At 40.4% G+C, this 15,167-nt stretch overlaps 1 protein-coding gene across 1 annotated transcript; it reads right to left on the reverse strand.

Moving 5' to 3' along the window:
• Positions 1-3,220: 3,220 nt before the first annotated feature.
• On the reverse strand, positions 3,221-13,889 carry LOC308367346 (guanylate-binding protein 3-like; the record flags this gene model as incomplete). Its single annotated transcript, XM_080841241.1, has 10 exons — positions 3,221-3,603; positions 6,421-6,523; positions 6,828-7,040; positions 8,151-8,431; positions 9,548-9,790; positions 11,495-11,697; positions 12,382-12,491; positions 12,881-12,930; positions 13,520-13,597; positions 13,697-13,889. 10 exons carry the CDS (start codon positions 13,887-13,889, stop codon positions 3,221-3,223), a joined length of 1,857 nt encoding a protein of 618 aa, XP_080697367.1.
• Positions 13,890-15,167: the final 1,278 nt, after the last annotated feature.

Below are 15,167 nucleotides of genomic sequence, written 5' to 3' on the forward strand. Positions count from 1 at the left end.
CTGACATTATGATTGGGATGCAATTAACTTGTTTTATCTGATTGTACTTTGCCCATCTGAAACACTACTGAATTTGCTGTTATCGGTAATTTATATATTCAATTCAATTCAAAAGGTGCTTTATTGACATGACAAGGTCACTTACATTGCCAAAGCAGTTGTATACAATATACAGTTGTATTATATATACATCTGTTCCTTAGCCTTGGCCTATATCGTTCATGTTATTTATCTATTAATCAGCACTTAGCACTTTACATCGATGAGATGCGTGTTTTGGCCACTGCTCTCTCCCCAGGGAAAAGTGCATAGTCAACATGGATGAAATGTTGTCCAAAAAGCTAAGATAGATACCTTTAGATCTATTAGGTCTTTAGCCTCAAAAATACTAAGTTTAATCATCTTTGAACTGCTGTTTGTGACCGTGGCACTCAGTGCTTCTGACTAAGACTGTCCAGAGAGTGGCAGAGGAGGAAGAGAAGATGCCGGAAGAGCACAAAGCCCAGTTGAACATAGATGACGCTTTTCTGCATCAGAAGTGCAGCACTGGTGTGAAGGTGTTGTGTGTAATGTTTTCTGTCGCCAAGGGCCTGAGGATGGGGGAAGGGCCGTCACAACCCCAGATGCCAACAACCACAAAGCGTTAATATGCGCTGCGCTCCCTTAGTAAATACCGTTTTATGTTTACGACCGCTATTTTACGCCAGAAATGGGCGCAATCCTGTTAGTAAATCAGGCCCTCAGTGCTTCTGACTAAGACTGTCCAGAGGGTGGCAGAGGAGGAGAATATGCTGGAAGAGTGCAAAGCCCATGAACATAGATGATGCTTTTCTGCATCAGAAGTGCAGCACTGGTGAGAAGGCTTTAGTGGTGTGTGTTTCTGCAGAAGTGCAGCACTGGTGAGAAGGCTTTAGTGGTGTGTGTTTCTGCAGAAGTGCAGAACTGGTGTGAAGGTGTTGTGTGTTTTTCTTGCCAACAAACATACATCAGTTTTTTTTTTCGTTTTTTTCTCGCATCTGGAGGGGAAAGCGTTCAACTTTCAGATGATAATTGAGGGCCTTCACCTCAGTGTAAAACAGAGGAGTCATTACCTCTACCGCCAACAAGGTCTGGTTGGCCTACTCTAACCTTCTTACAATAATAGTTATTTTAAAAATGGATTCACTTTTGAAGTCAATATTACAAAAACAAATGTAGATTGATAGTTTCTTTTCAGAAAGCAAGGTCTGACACAAAAATGTAGAAGAATGTATAGGTAAAGTCTGTTGTAACTTAGATAGATTTCCAGTTAATTATTTTAATGAGGATTTAATTGAAGTTAAGTTAAGTTAAAAGGAATTTGAATTGGGATGTATTTAAATATGCATAATTGCCTTATTAATATGATTTGATTGATTGTTTCATTAATACTGTTGTTCTGATAATGCAGTAAGTTCATATGTAACTACATTTCCCATAGTGCACAGTGAATTGCATTTCATGTTTACGGTTCCTGAACTGTGTGAGTGATAAGTGACGAGAGTTTTCTGCTAAGTAAAAAGTTCTTCAGTTTTGTACCCAGTTGTGGGCCTCCATTTATATCCTGCTGGCTAGTTAGATTAAATACAACAGTCTACTTACTGCAGCTTCATTGTTCTACCTCAGTTGTAAGTCACTTGTGATAAAATGAAGGAGGTAAATTCAGACATGAATCCATTCGTCTGCAACAGTGTGGGGGACCCCATCAGCCCCAGCTCAATAAATCGAAAAACACACATATGTCTGCTCCAAAGTAAATAAGGCTGCTTGCAGCTATCCATCTAGCGAACTACGTTATCGCTATATGATCATTAACTATCTAGTTTAGAGAACATCACCAAACAGTTATGGTTCATGAAAACTTGTATTATTACCACTAAAAGAACATAACTAGTCTCTCCAACTAAAGTGTTAATGTTAAAAATTAAATATGTAAATGCGACCGTCTAAATGTCAATGTTACTGTCTGTATAATTGCACGCAGAGCTATCCTAGCTAGCGATATCAAACGCCTGCATTGAACAGAACTTTTAACGAACACTTTGTATGTATGCTGTCGGCGTTCGCTATTGCCACCTATGATAGCTCAGCGTGCAATTTTACAAAAGGTTTTACCGACGGTAATATTAACATCGCTAGCTAGGATAGCTCAGCATGCAATTTAACAGATGGTAACATTAACATTTTTGACTGTATCATTAACATTTTGATTTGAACAGTAACACTTTAGTTGAAGAGACTAGCTCAGGCTTATATCATACTGAAGGTCATTATGAAGTGTATTTATTGTACTCTTTGTAGCATTTTATTAATACTTCTGAGTATCCCAAGGTATGCATGAGGCACAACCTGAGAGCAATAACCTGGCGATCTGATACAAAGCCACAGCATTACATCAGGATCATAATTTTACAAGCAAGTTATCGCTACAGTGACTGTGAAATACTTTCAGCAACATGCACACAAATCCCTTGAACAATAACGTTACTAGCAGCTATCTTGCTCCACATTGGTACGTTACTACTGTTCTCTAGATTGTCACCATCCTAGCAAGCTAGATACCTCAAGAGTCTCTCGCCAGAGACGGAATAAATAATAACAATAAATAATCTTTGGAGGTTATTAGCTAGCTTGAAATATTATATACAGATCTTACCCAGTGGTGAAATAACATGACTAGTCTACAAGGTTGTGCTGGTTTCATTTAATGAAGAGGTCATAGGGCTCCTGATCTGGAGGATATCGCGAGGTATTACTCCAAAAATCATCACTCACACTGACAGTTATAGTGCTTGTCCCCGTACTCGCCATGGCTTTTGTGTTGACAGTTCCGGGAATTCTGTCGGACATAGCAACAATAACTTGGTGGGGTGGGGCCCTGGCGATCGGTCACTTGCTTTGGCTCCCATGACACCACAAACACAGAGATGGAACTGAACATATCAACTGCTTTATTTCCTATTTTTAAAAACGGCACTGTGTTGGAAAAATTGAAAAACAAAAAAGATATAGTAATATGAACAACTTCTCTAAAACGCAACACTTTTGATTCCCAGCAGAGAAAGCAGATACAAAGACAAATAATTGTGTACCTGGCAAATCAACTACTTCCCTCTCTTTACTGATCCTCGGCAGATAAGTCTGCCCTGCTCTCACCCTATCATAGCAGGACTGGGCAGCATTGGCACTAGGCCACTCATTACTAAAACATTTTACGCAGGAAGGTGGACAAGACTTCACTGCCGATCTTAGCTATAGACATGACAATTTTCTGAAAGGACCATGGCTTATCCTCTTGATTCTGCTTCTTCTCCTTCTTGAGTTCCTTGATCTCCTGGCCCATGATCTCAACCTGGTCATTGAAACCCTTCTCCATCATCTCCTTCTGCTCCTTCAGTTTGCTATCCAGGGCTCGATCCAACTCCTCCTGCAGGAGCTTCTTCTCCTCCTCCATCTTCTCCTTCAGGCGCCTCACACGCTCCTCTTGGCTGCGACGCTCATCCTCCGTGGCACGCTGCAGGTCCTGAGACCGCTGCTCCTCGGCCTTGGCCTTCTGCTCCTGCACCCTCGCCAGCTCACAGGCCTCTGGAGGGGTGGGGAGTAAGAAGGGGTTAGGGTGGTTGCGAGAAAGTAAAGGGTCACGTTGTGGCACCGCCACAGATAAGTAGGAGGTAGATCACACCCTAGTACCCCAGTTAAGCAATAAGGTTTACGTTAAACTGTTAAGGAAGTAGTGAGGTAGTTTAGATGAAGTCCTAAAGGGCAATCCACTCTTTACTTAAAATGTACTGGTGAATGTTGACATGTTATTCTTTATTTATTTTCCTGTATAATTGTATATGTGTACGTGTATGATTGTTATCAGGACTTTTACTGATTCTGACAGGAAGTGGGACCTTTAAGCACATCTGAGGAAACAGACAGGAAGTGCATGTGTGGGACACCTGTGACACCTTCCTGGCAGGTGGATAAGGCATTGCTGTGTGTTTAACAAAAGAAACCTGGAGGATTTTTGTTAGGAGCCTGTGACCAGTTTTTGGAGTACAGACCTCTCTTACTTGCCCTTTTGAAGATCATTGGATTATACAGTACTTTGATTCTTGGATCTATATTTTGCAGGAGAAGAGGAGTTTTTTGGGGGAGACCAATCCCTTTGTTTGTTGCTTAACCAGGGCTGAAAATTGTGGCAGTGCATGTCTCGGAAACTTGTTTGAGTTTCTATAAAGAAGCCAATTTCTTATAACATGATGTTTTTTTGGGGAGAAAAAAATGTGGTGTGTGTGTGTGTGTGTGTGTGCATATCTTATAAAGTTAGCATGCTAGCCAGCATCTGGGTTGCGGATATATCGGATCCAAAACAAAGTGTCAGAATCAACTTTTTCTTAGGATTTTTTAGAGTTAGGGTTAGGGTTAGAGTAAAAGGCTAAAAACTAAGTCTCGGTACCCCTACCAATGCCTGAAAGTACGTTACACTTCCTGTATGACGTCATATGACGCGGATATTGTACTATTTTGTGATCCGAATAATCTGCAACCCAGCGTCTGTCCAGTCTCTCTCAAAATACCACGTTGTAACTAAAGAGGCGTGCAAAGGTGCCCACATTGTGAGGAATAGAATTTTACAGAGGCTGAAATAATGTCTATTCTTTCTAACTATACATCAATCCATTTTCAGAGTGCCACATTTAACTTACAAATGACACCCCGGAAGTATGCATGGCTATCCTGTAATAAGTAGCAATGCTATTGATTAACATTAATGGGTTGCCTATATGCTAGCTCAAAAGCTTGACTGCTTAAATTAAGACCTGCAAGGGTGTATTTGCCTTGACTAATTTAATGTAATGTAATGATAGTCGGGCTACGCAGTCTAAATTCAAGGACTGAGAGACTTAGGAGGAGTTTTTAACCACAGGCAGTGAGACACTTGATCCCATTTTGTTTTAAACTCAGCACTCTTTCCTTATTTTCATTTATTTATTAATTTATTTATTTTATTTTGCACAGAGTGGAGCAGAGACCCTTTTACATTTCACTTCATTCGTGTGACACATAAAACGCTTGAATTGAAATCTTGATGTCATATTTTTATGCTACAAGCCTCTACCATTTTAGCCAAACTTTAAGTTCACTTCTGCAAAGGGAGAGTGGGTAGGTGTGGACAAACATAGCCTCTAATCTGATTGGAGTGGTGAGCATAAAATATTTGAGCTTGCTAGACAGACTTAGATTAAAGTAACACTATGCAACAATTTGACACTTTTTCAGGTATGGTTTATAGGCAACTCATTTTGGTACCATCCTCAAATTAATTTTGGCAGCATATGATCATTTGAAGGACTCATTAACATCTGTGTCTTTCCCACTAGCCACCCAGGATATGCCCTATGTAATGCATTCAATGCACAAATGGAAGAAAAGCTTTCACAGCATGACACTGGCAGCTATACTGCCAAAAGACACCAGCTAGTATGTTGGCCAGCTTCTATCAGTATAAACTGGACTAGTGGTTGTGTTTGCAAGGTTTTTGCATGTCTTTGGGGTAGAAGATTTGGAACAGAACTCCTTATTGCTGCTTTAAAGCCGGCCAATAGCATTGCAGAGCAATCCCTGATTGGACTAGACTGCTTGCCAAGAGCGCTTTTTAAGGAAAAAAAAACATTGTTCTTCTTCTGATGAGCAAAGCATTTCAATTTGTTGACAAATAATTGCAGTTTGACAAACATGGTTTCAAATTTCCGAGCCCCATCCCGTCAAACTGAATCTTTATACATTGTATGTGATTCTGTGCTTGTAAAAAAAAAAATTTTTAGTTCACATGGACTCCATGATAAGCTCTTTTTGTCAAGACTGATTAAGTGCATAAAGCTCCGGAACACGTGACACACTTAATTTAATATTCTAAATTCTAGTCTAATGGAAAACATTCCCAACTGTGGAGCTACGTATCTCTCACATCTTTGCCTAAACGTTAAATGTTTCTGCAGCCATTCTGGCACTTGTTGCGGTGCTAGTGGTGGGAGCAGGAGAGGTCAAAGCTATTTTCTATGGAAGTAAAAAGTTTGGAGAGATGAAAACTCGGGTTTTTTCAATATCTTCACTCTTTTCTCCAGGATTCATACACATGACTGATGCTAATTGTGTAGTTAGCTGTTTGGGACTTTTCTATGTCATGATATTCATAGACTCTCAGTCTAGTAAACTCTGCCCCCCCCCCCTACATTTTTCAAAATGATGCAGTGAATAAAGTTAGGCTCAGAGCTGAGGGTTAATCTTACACTTGAGCTCACAAGTATGCAACTAAAGACAGAGGAATTGGTAGTAGATTAATTCTTATTGGCTGAAAATCACTACTTTGCTCTGATTGGCTGAAACCGCATGTGTTGGTGGCAGCCATCTTACCTGCCATCTTCTTCTCTGACTCTGTGAGCGTCTTGTCAGCCTTCAAGATGGACTTGGCCTCAGCGTTCTTCTCCTGGAGAAACTTCTCCAACACCTTTTCTCCCTGAAACAAGAAGGAAAACAAACATACGTATATGCTACACACAGACACAAAACAAATTTCACTCACACACACACACACACACACACACACGCACACACACACACACACACACACACACACACATAAATACAGACAGACACACCAATACCCACAAGCACACACATATTCATACACACCGAAAAACACAAACAAATACAGTATATAACAGATCTAAACATACCATGCACACAGACACAGTCACACACACACACACACACACACACACACACACATGCACTTTCACACACACTGCCCTGGCACTCACTTTCATGCCCTTCTTGTCATGCTGCTGGTACTTGGCCACCATGATGTCTCGGTCACGGCAGTAGATCTCATACCCGCCTGCCTTGGCATAGCTGCCCTGCTGAATGCTGGCGGCCATCGGTGCGTACAGAACCGAGAGAAGCTTCCGACACAGCTTCTCCGAGGCCTCCATGTTCAGAGTGAGCAGCTGCTTATAGAGCTGAGAAACCTTCTCCTGTCAGAGGGAAAGCCACAGCACACATTTTAGCCAAAGCACCGTGAACTACAAATACAATAGTATAAGTTCCTGGTGAAGAGTTCCAATTGGACAAGAAGGAGTAGGTATGTAATGGTTTGAATTTACAAGAAAGGACTTCTCCAAACTGGAGAACCATGTTCATGTTCGACAATTCGGCACCTCGAGTATCACAGAGTTTCCCAGACGGAGATCCAACATAACAAGGTCTTGTTGTTTTTGGCTGGAAATTAGATTTTTCCGAGTCTAGTTGAACACCACAACTAGCTCTACCAGAACTAGTACGGTCCTCACATCATACCTGTAAACCATTATAAGTCTTTGGATGAAATGTAGAGATAATAATGCTGCAAGTTTAACGCGTTATTAAAGGTGTTAACGCAAACCCATTTTATCGCCGTCAATTGTTTTATCGCGCGTTTAATGCGTTGTTAAAAAAATACGTTTTTTTGGCCACGTAAAATGTGTAGTAGGGCTAACGTTACGTTTGAGTGAATGGTGAGCGCCATAAGGCGAAATGGATGATACAAATCTTCTGAATAGAAAGTTTACCTTTAAAAGTTGTGTTGTGCAAAAAAAGCGAGCTTCACTGTTGTCTGGAAATGTCAACAGGCATCTGGCTGAAAGCACAGAAGTAGTAGGCTAACCTTTTATTGGTAATCTAACTGTTAAAGTTCATTGTTTTTTAAATAAGAGGCCTGACTTCTACGTTCACAGCAAACTTGTCCTTGTTTATCTGAAATTTATATATTTTTTTTGTACCGCCCTGTATGGCAATGTTGTTTTTCAATAAAATAAAACATTGCATAAAGCAAGCCAATCCACCTTTCCATTTTGATAAGAGCACTAAAATAAAATAAAAATGATGGAAAAAAATTATTGAAGGGACATTTAGAATAGAAAAAAAAATTGTGATTAATCGCGATTCATTTTGAGTTAACTAAGACAAAAATGCGATTAATCGTTTGACAGCACTAATAGATAATACAAATATATTAATACATTCATCATACAGAACATATACAAACATTCATGTAGGTCTGCAATCCTTCTTTAAAAAAATCAGTTTTTCAACTGTTCCAGACTCACCATCAGCTGTGTCATGTATTTCCCGCCCTCATCCTTGAAGGAACGTTTCAGGAATTCTTGCCTTGCCATGGCGTCGAAGCGATGGTGTTCTGCCGAGACAGTTCCAAGATCTGTGGGAAAGGTCTTACTCAAATCCCCCATGCCCTGCTCATAGAGCTGGAAGCCCAAATTCACTGCCGACTTGTTTTCAATCTCTGCCATGGCAACCACAGCATTCTCCAGACAGGGAACGCTGCCGCTGTTGATGGTGTCCACGTAGATCTTTACAAGATGGCTGAACCCTGGAGACAATGAGTGAAAGGCAAGGAGGTATATGTTTGTGGCCACTCAATCTAGATCTCAAATCAAAGTACTTGTAAAAACCAAAACAAAAAAATTGCTTTTGATATTCCCAAACACACTAGTACAGTATTAACATTTCAAGCTTTAAGTGGGAAGTTTTTAAGGTATTTACTCTTAAAATGTATATAATCAGTTGCATACATCAAATGCAGTTTATGAGATTAGATTTTGTGACACAGACAGTGCGGGCACATGATGGCAGCACTCCGATCCTATCCGATTCTCTCCATGGGGTCTCCATGGGGGGTTAACTGCTCTATCTCAAAGCACATGGAAGTGACAAAACTAGATCAGTTAAAATCAAATGTGGAATGTTTACATCTGCTACCGTTGATTATACAGTAAATACGTTGTGAAATGAAACAAAACCGTTGATTATACAGTAAATACGTTGTGAAATGAAACAAAAACACACCACAGTTAAAGTTGTATTAGTATTGATTGATTCACATCGATATGAATGGATTACATGACTAACAACGGGTGGAAAAGTAATAAGAAAATATTTGTTCACTGAATTAGCGCGTTCTGTCCCAAACAGTTGCGTTCCAGTTTCTAAGTTTCACTTTTGCTTTCAATATTTCAACGTGAATGAGAGGGAGCACAAGAACTGAGCGTCTAGCAGCGTTTATCATATCATATACATTATATATGATGCATGTATATGTCTGTGGGCACGATCTCAAACACGTGCAAAAGTTGTTGTTGTCCAATTTGAATCAGATACGAGAGACACATGCGCGCCCAGTCCAATTACCAGCGGAATCGAATCGTGTGTCTGGGGGTTTACATCGGAGTCCAGTCGGACTCAAGTTGGACACAATGAATCTAGTTCTGGGGAGTCACATGTGTCCAATATCCAATTTAAATCGGACTGAAATCGGAAATTGGACGCATGTGTCCACACTGACAGATACCAGGTCCTGAGATAAGGCTAGGGCCAGTACCATCCGTCCATCCATCCACCCGTTCCTTTTTCCATGTTCTCTTCTGCTATTCAGTTCTTACTTCTTATTTGAACACAACAGCGATACAAAAGAAGCTCTGTGACTCACGTCTGCCGGTGACCTTGTGGCCCCCCTGCACCGTCTTCACGCGGCTCTCTCCAAAGACGTAACTGCAGAAGCGGTTAGCGACACTCAGGAAGTCTGGGCAAAGGTCGGCCTCAGCCATGGAGTCCAGGTTCCTCATGTTCTTCGCGGACGTTGGAAATTCAAAGGTGAAACACTTTCGGGTCGGGAAGAAGTTCCGGATGCACCGTCTCGGGCGGTTGTAGTCGTCAATTTTTTTAGACGTACCTGTGAAGGAAAATCCAAATAATCTCTGAATCTGCAGCTAATTACTCTACACGCTACACGCTTGTGTTTGTGTAAGGATAATGCAAAGTGATGTGCAAGGGGCTTCATACTAGCCCAGACATGGGCAAAGTACGGCCCGCGGTTGGGCTTTTTAATCCGGCCCAGCGAACTTGTCCAAATATTATTATTATTAAATTCAATTTTACCTTTCTCCTGTAATGCTCCCATTTCCCGCTAGATGGCGCATGATCTCGCAATGCATGTGTGGGCCAAAGCTAGCTTTATTTATTGTTTCCATGGTAACGTGAGCCATCTCAGAATAATTCGCCTCATGTGCTGCATATTAGAAATTGCCGTCAGAAAAGCGAATTATTCTGAGATGGCTCATGTTACCATGGAAACAATAAACAAAGCTAGCTTTGGCCCACACACGCATTAAGAGATCATTTTATGGAACAGAATCTGCAAATAGCCTAGCATACGAATTAAACTACTGACAGAGAAGACAAAAATAACACCTGCTTTCTATATTTGTATAGCAGTGAAATATATATGTATATATTGTTCTACATGTGCACAATTTGAAAATATGCATGACAAAGATCATGCACCATTTTAGGAGAAACGAGGGTAAAGAAAATGGTGCATGATCTTTGTCATGCATATTTTCAAATTGTGCACATGAAGAACAATTTATATATATTTCAATGTTTATATTTCACTGCTATAAAAATAAAGAAAGCAGTAGTTATATTTGTCTTCTCTGTCATTAGTTTGATTCGTATGCTAGTCTATTTGCAGATTAAGTTCCATTTGCCTCAATGATGGTCAATTATTATTAGGTAAAGAAGCAATATTTTGCAATTCCTATAGTGCATTGCAACGCCGTATGGAAATTACCGGTAGCTCCACTAGCAAATGGCCCAAAAATCTAAATAAATAAATATATATTTTTTTTCAAATTAAATGACGCACCGACTATAAAAATCCACGTCGACTATTTTTCACAATCGACGTCATCGATTTTGTCGACTAATCGTTGCAGCTCTATGCCGCACAGAGCCTGCGTGGCTGCTCTAACCTGTTCATGTAAATAATGAAGAAGTTCAAGTGAGGTAATTGGTTTTGGCGCAGGCCTCAGATGTTTTCATGATGTTTGATCAGTCACGTTATGACATGTTTTTGTATTGGTCATGTTCGTGCAATTTGTTAAATTGCCTTGCAAATAAATGCTTTGCTACCTGTTAAAGGCCAAATCCTTTCATGTGATGATTTGTCAAATTTTAGAACCCATTGTGGCCTGCGAGTCAAAAAGTTTGCCCACCCCTGTACTAGCCCCTTGCACATCACTTTGCATTACCCTCACACACACAAGCACTCTATCTTTTCACTATCCACACAAGCACATGAACACTATAGCGGTAAGAGGATGGACAGTGGGATGGAATATAGTGAGATGAGAAGAGATGAGAATATGCTGTATTCTGCCCAATAAATAGGAAACTGGTAAAAACAAATCCACTTCCAATTCCAAATAATATAATAACAAACAATAAAAACAACAATATGACTAATACTGCCACTACTGCTACGTAATGATAATACAACTTTTAGTATTAAAGACAAGAGAACAAGCTTCTTCCATTATGTTGAGTTATATGTATATATATATATATATATATATTACCATTCATTGAGACTAACCTTTCTTTAGCTGCAAGGCAAAGTCAAGGTACTCGTCCTCACTCACATCGCAATCATCGATCTTCCTTTCCAGTGTGAAGTCCCGAACGGCCCAGACGAAGTCAGGGAAGAAGCGGACAAAGTTACTGTCCTCTTCATCGCCATCCTCATCACGGGCGCCCGCTGACTTTATCCGGATGTTCTCGGTCAGCTCAGTCACATAGCTGAGATTGGCTAAGGAAAAGTGAATGAACTACTGCTTTTTACGTTTAAAGTTTAAAATCGTATTCATATAAAAGGCTATAAAAGAGTGCTTTGAGTAGGCGTGTCGTGGTGTGTGGAAAACAGTGTAACTGACTAGCAAGCTAGTTATCAAGTTAGCCAGCTAGTAGGCTATCCAGTCACTTATCTTTACATCAGAACTGTCATTCCTTTAAAGTAAGCCAAGGGTTAAGTATCTAACGTACCAAGAACAACAACAAAACCAAGTCTGGTTTATTCAGGCTAAAGGAGTAATGCTGGGAGGTATTTATTATTATTTAAGAAATGCATTTCATTTGAAAATGATCACCCTACCTACCATGAAGACGCAGATCAGACATAAGAAACAAGAATGTTGCCAAAGCTGCTGTCCACCCACCACCATTTTAGTTGAAGGATTGATGTTATCACATACTTATTATCATTTGTATTTATTGGAAGTTTAACATGTTGATATCAATAGTTCAGCAATTATCTGCTATCAGCTGATGATATTGGCACGCCAATAGTAATCACTGCTTATGAGCTGAGGCTACAAAGGAAAGGGAAATAGTTTGTGTCAGTCTATGTGCGTATCCGTTTGTGTCTGTTGGAGGTGCGTGTGTGTGTATGTGTGTGTGCGTGGGTGTAAGAGAGAGAGCGGATACTGGAGTTTCTCTAGAGCCTGGTTATCGATGGTGCCTCTGCTGTTGTACACCAGGGTGCTACTGAGCAGCACCGCCAGACAGAAGATCCAGGCATCGTTCTTCGAGTCGCCCTACAATGAGTTTTCATGTAATTTGAATGAGGGGCATTGAGCTGGTTGTACATTCATTCATTTATAAAGGCAGAAGATCCAGGCGTTGTATTTGTGCATAATACGCTTGAATAATGTTGCTGAGGACGGCAATCTGCAATGTCTTTCTCTCTGCTTCCATACATGACAAAGAGTCATAAGGTTTTCTTCGCTGCCAAAATATATATGATTGAAATATACAGTACATTGAATCGATTACAAAATATTGAGCTGGTCGAACAAAAGAAAATTCTCTGGGTTCAGAATTGGACTCTTATCCAGTCAAGATCCAGCTTAACTTCGTCCTACCACAGTAGCCAACGGGGTATGAGTATAACAGTTGGTAAAAAGTGAAACGTTGGTGTCCTCACCTTGTTGACATCACCCAGTCCTTCAGTGTCTAGCAGCAACAGTGTATGTCCTAAAATAGAGGTTATCCCATTGTCATTGACACAGGCCCTGTACTCTTAAAAGTAAGATAGCGGTCTATACCTTGGTGTCTTGTTATATGCTTGAGACTCGATAAATAAACATTCAATTTGTAGTCTTTTTAAGTAGTAGTAAGTTTCAATAACTCTATACCATTACATATCGACATTCAAGGAACAAAGATGAGACGTCGTTGTGTGGTGAGAACTGATAGAAAATCGTAAACAACAACAATCGCCAGTGGGGAGACCAATAAATGGTGGCACCAATAAATAAAGATTTGGGGAAAAAATTGTTGTTTGTTTTGACGTTGGTATGCTGAAAGAACGTTAAGCTTTCTGACGTAGGCAAACGTGCTAATGTTAGAAGGTTGGCTGACTGACACCCCGCAAATCACATCAACCATTATTGCTGGTTACAATAATGGTGTTATCGGATAGTGCAGTGTTTATTTCTCGATAACTTTTGAAAAATCTAAGCGAGAAAACGCCAACTACAAAAGGCTATGAAAATGTAATTACCAATGAACAACAACCAATCAAAAACAATCAATTAATCAATTAATGAAACGATTTCCTCACCCGGTTTAGAGGGGTGAGGCACACACCACATCCAGATGCCTTTGGTCTTAGACTCAATGGTGCTGCCCAGAGCAAAGCCTGAAATAAAAAACGTATTGTGTGTGATTGTGTGTAAGCTTGTAGCATATGTGTTTTGTAGCCTTTTTGTGTGTTTGAGTGTGTGAGTGTATGGTTTACCTGACTGTTGCCCAGCTAGCCGATTCATGAGGTAAGACTTGCCAGTGCGGTACAACCCCACCACAGCCACCACCACCACAGGCTGCTGGATCCCCCTGAGGATGTCCAGGGCTGATTCCACCGTCCGCAGTCCCTCCTCTGCATTCTCAATCAAGCACACAGGTGCTGGCATGCAGGGTGGACCTCCAGACATGGCGGTTTGGAATATGGCAGGACAACCTACAAAATAAACACCACACACAAATGTTGATTAAATTATATTTTTTTGGTTCTTCCATCATTTCATTCTTTTTTTATATATATATAGTGTCAGAGAGGGTTGAGGGGTTAGGCAGGGCTACCTAAAGGGGAGGATTCTTGTAATGATGTAGTTCATTAGCTATGCCAGGTAGCAGCATGATATAGTATACCAGCCAGCCAGGGGTAGATATGAAGAAATTTGCAATGTAACTGCATGACAATGGCAGTGGTGGACAGAAACAAAATAGATGTAATTCCTTCTTGTACTTATAGATGTATCTATCTGTACTTTACTCAAGTATTTCTATTTGGTGAGACTTTATACTTTGACTCCACTATATTTCAAAGTGACATTTAGTAAAACCCCTCATTCCTTTTTACCAAAGCGAATCAAATACTGAGAGGTCAAAGTGAATGCACAATCAATCACATCAATCAGGGTTCAGCACGCGATTTGCTCTGAAGTCCTTTCAGTTTCGTTTGTTCGTTGAGCGCAAGCTACGTTGAATTCGTTACAACGCCGCTGAAGCATTTTGAGGCAGTTTTATGCTCATGCTTAGCCTACTTATTAACGCTACATAAATGATGGAAATGATGGAAAAGACATACACAATCAACGGTGTTTCTGCTCAGGCTCACATTTAAAAATGTTTGCCTTTTATCAGGGCACAAGATGTCGTAAACTTTTATCATTCATAAAATTGCAACCTACCTTCGGTAGAGAGCTTGCTGATGGAAGATTCACACTATGGGCTGTGAATGTTGATGTTGAGATCAGTGCCAACCCTTCAAAAAAAATGAATGGAAATTAAATTGCGCTGGTTATAAAAACACATTTTTACTGTCAACGAACACATTCACATGCCTCAAACTATGCTTCTGACAAACAAGGTGGCGATACACAATCGTGAACGACGTAACCATATTAGCAACTCTTCTCTCATTTCCAACAATAGAATTTTGCTACACCATGGCCATAGACATAAAGGTTTGGTTGCGTTAACTTACGTCTTTGATACAGCCCGAACAAACGGCACGGAGAACACAGCAGAACACTCAGTCTGTGCGAAACCTCGACCCACGTTATATAAGATAAGATAAGGTTATCTTAAGGGTGTGGGTTAGGGACTCTAGACCTCACAATAATACATGATTCACGGACGGAGACCTGACTTCTCGCTTTCACTAGCGACGTTACATGTACGCACGTACACGTACATACATCCGCTGG

Source organism: Sprattus sprattus, assembly GCF_963457725.1.
Source record: "Sprattus sprattus genome assembly, chromosome: 1".
NCBI lineage: Eukaryota > Metazoa > Chordata > Actinopteri > Clupeiformes > Clupeidae > Sprattus > Sprattus sprattus.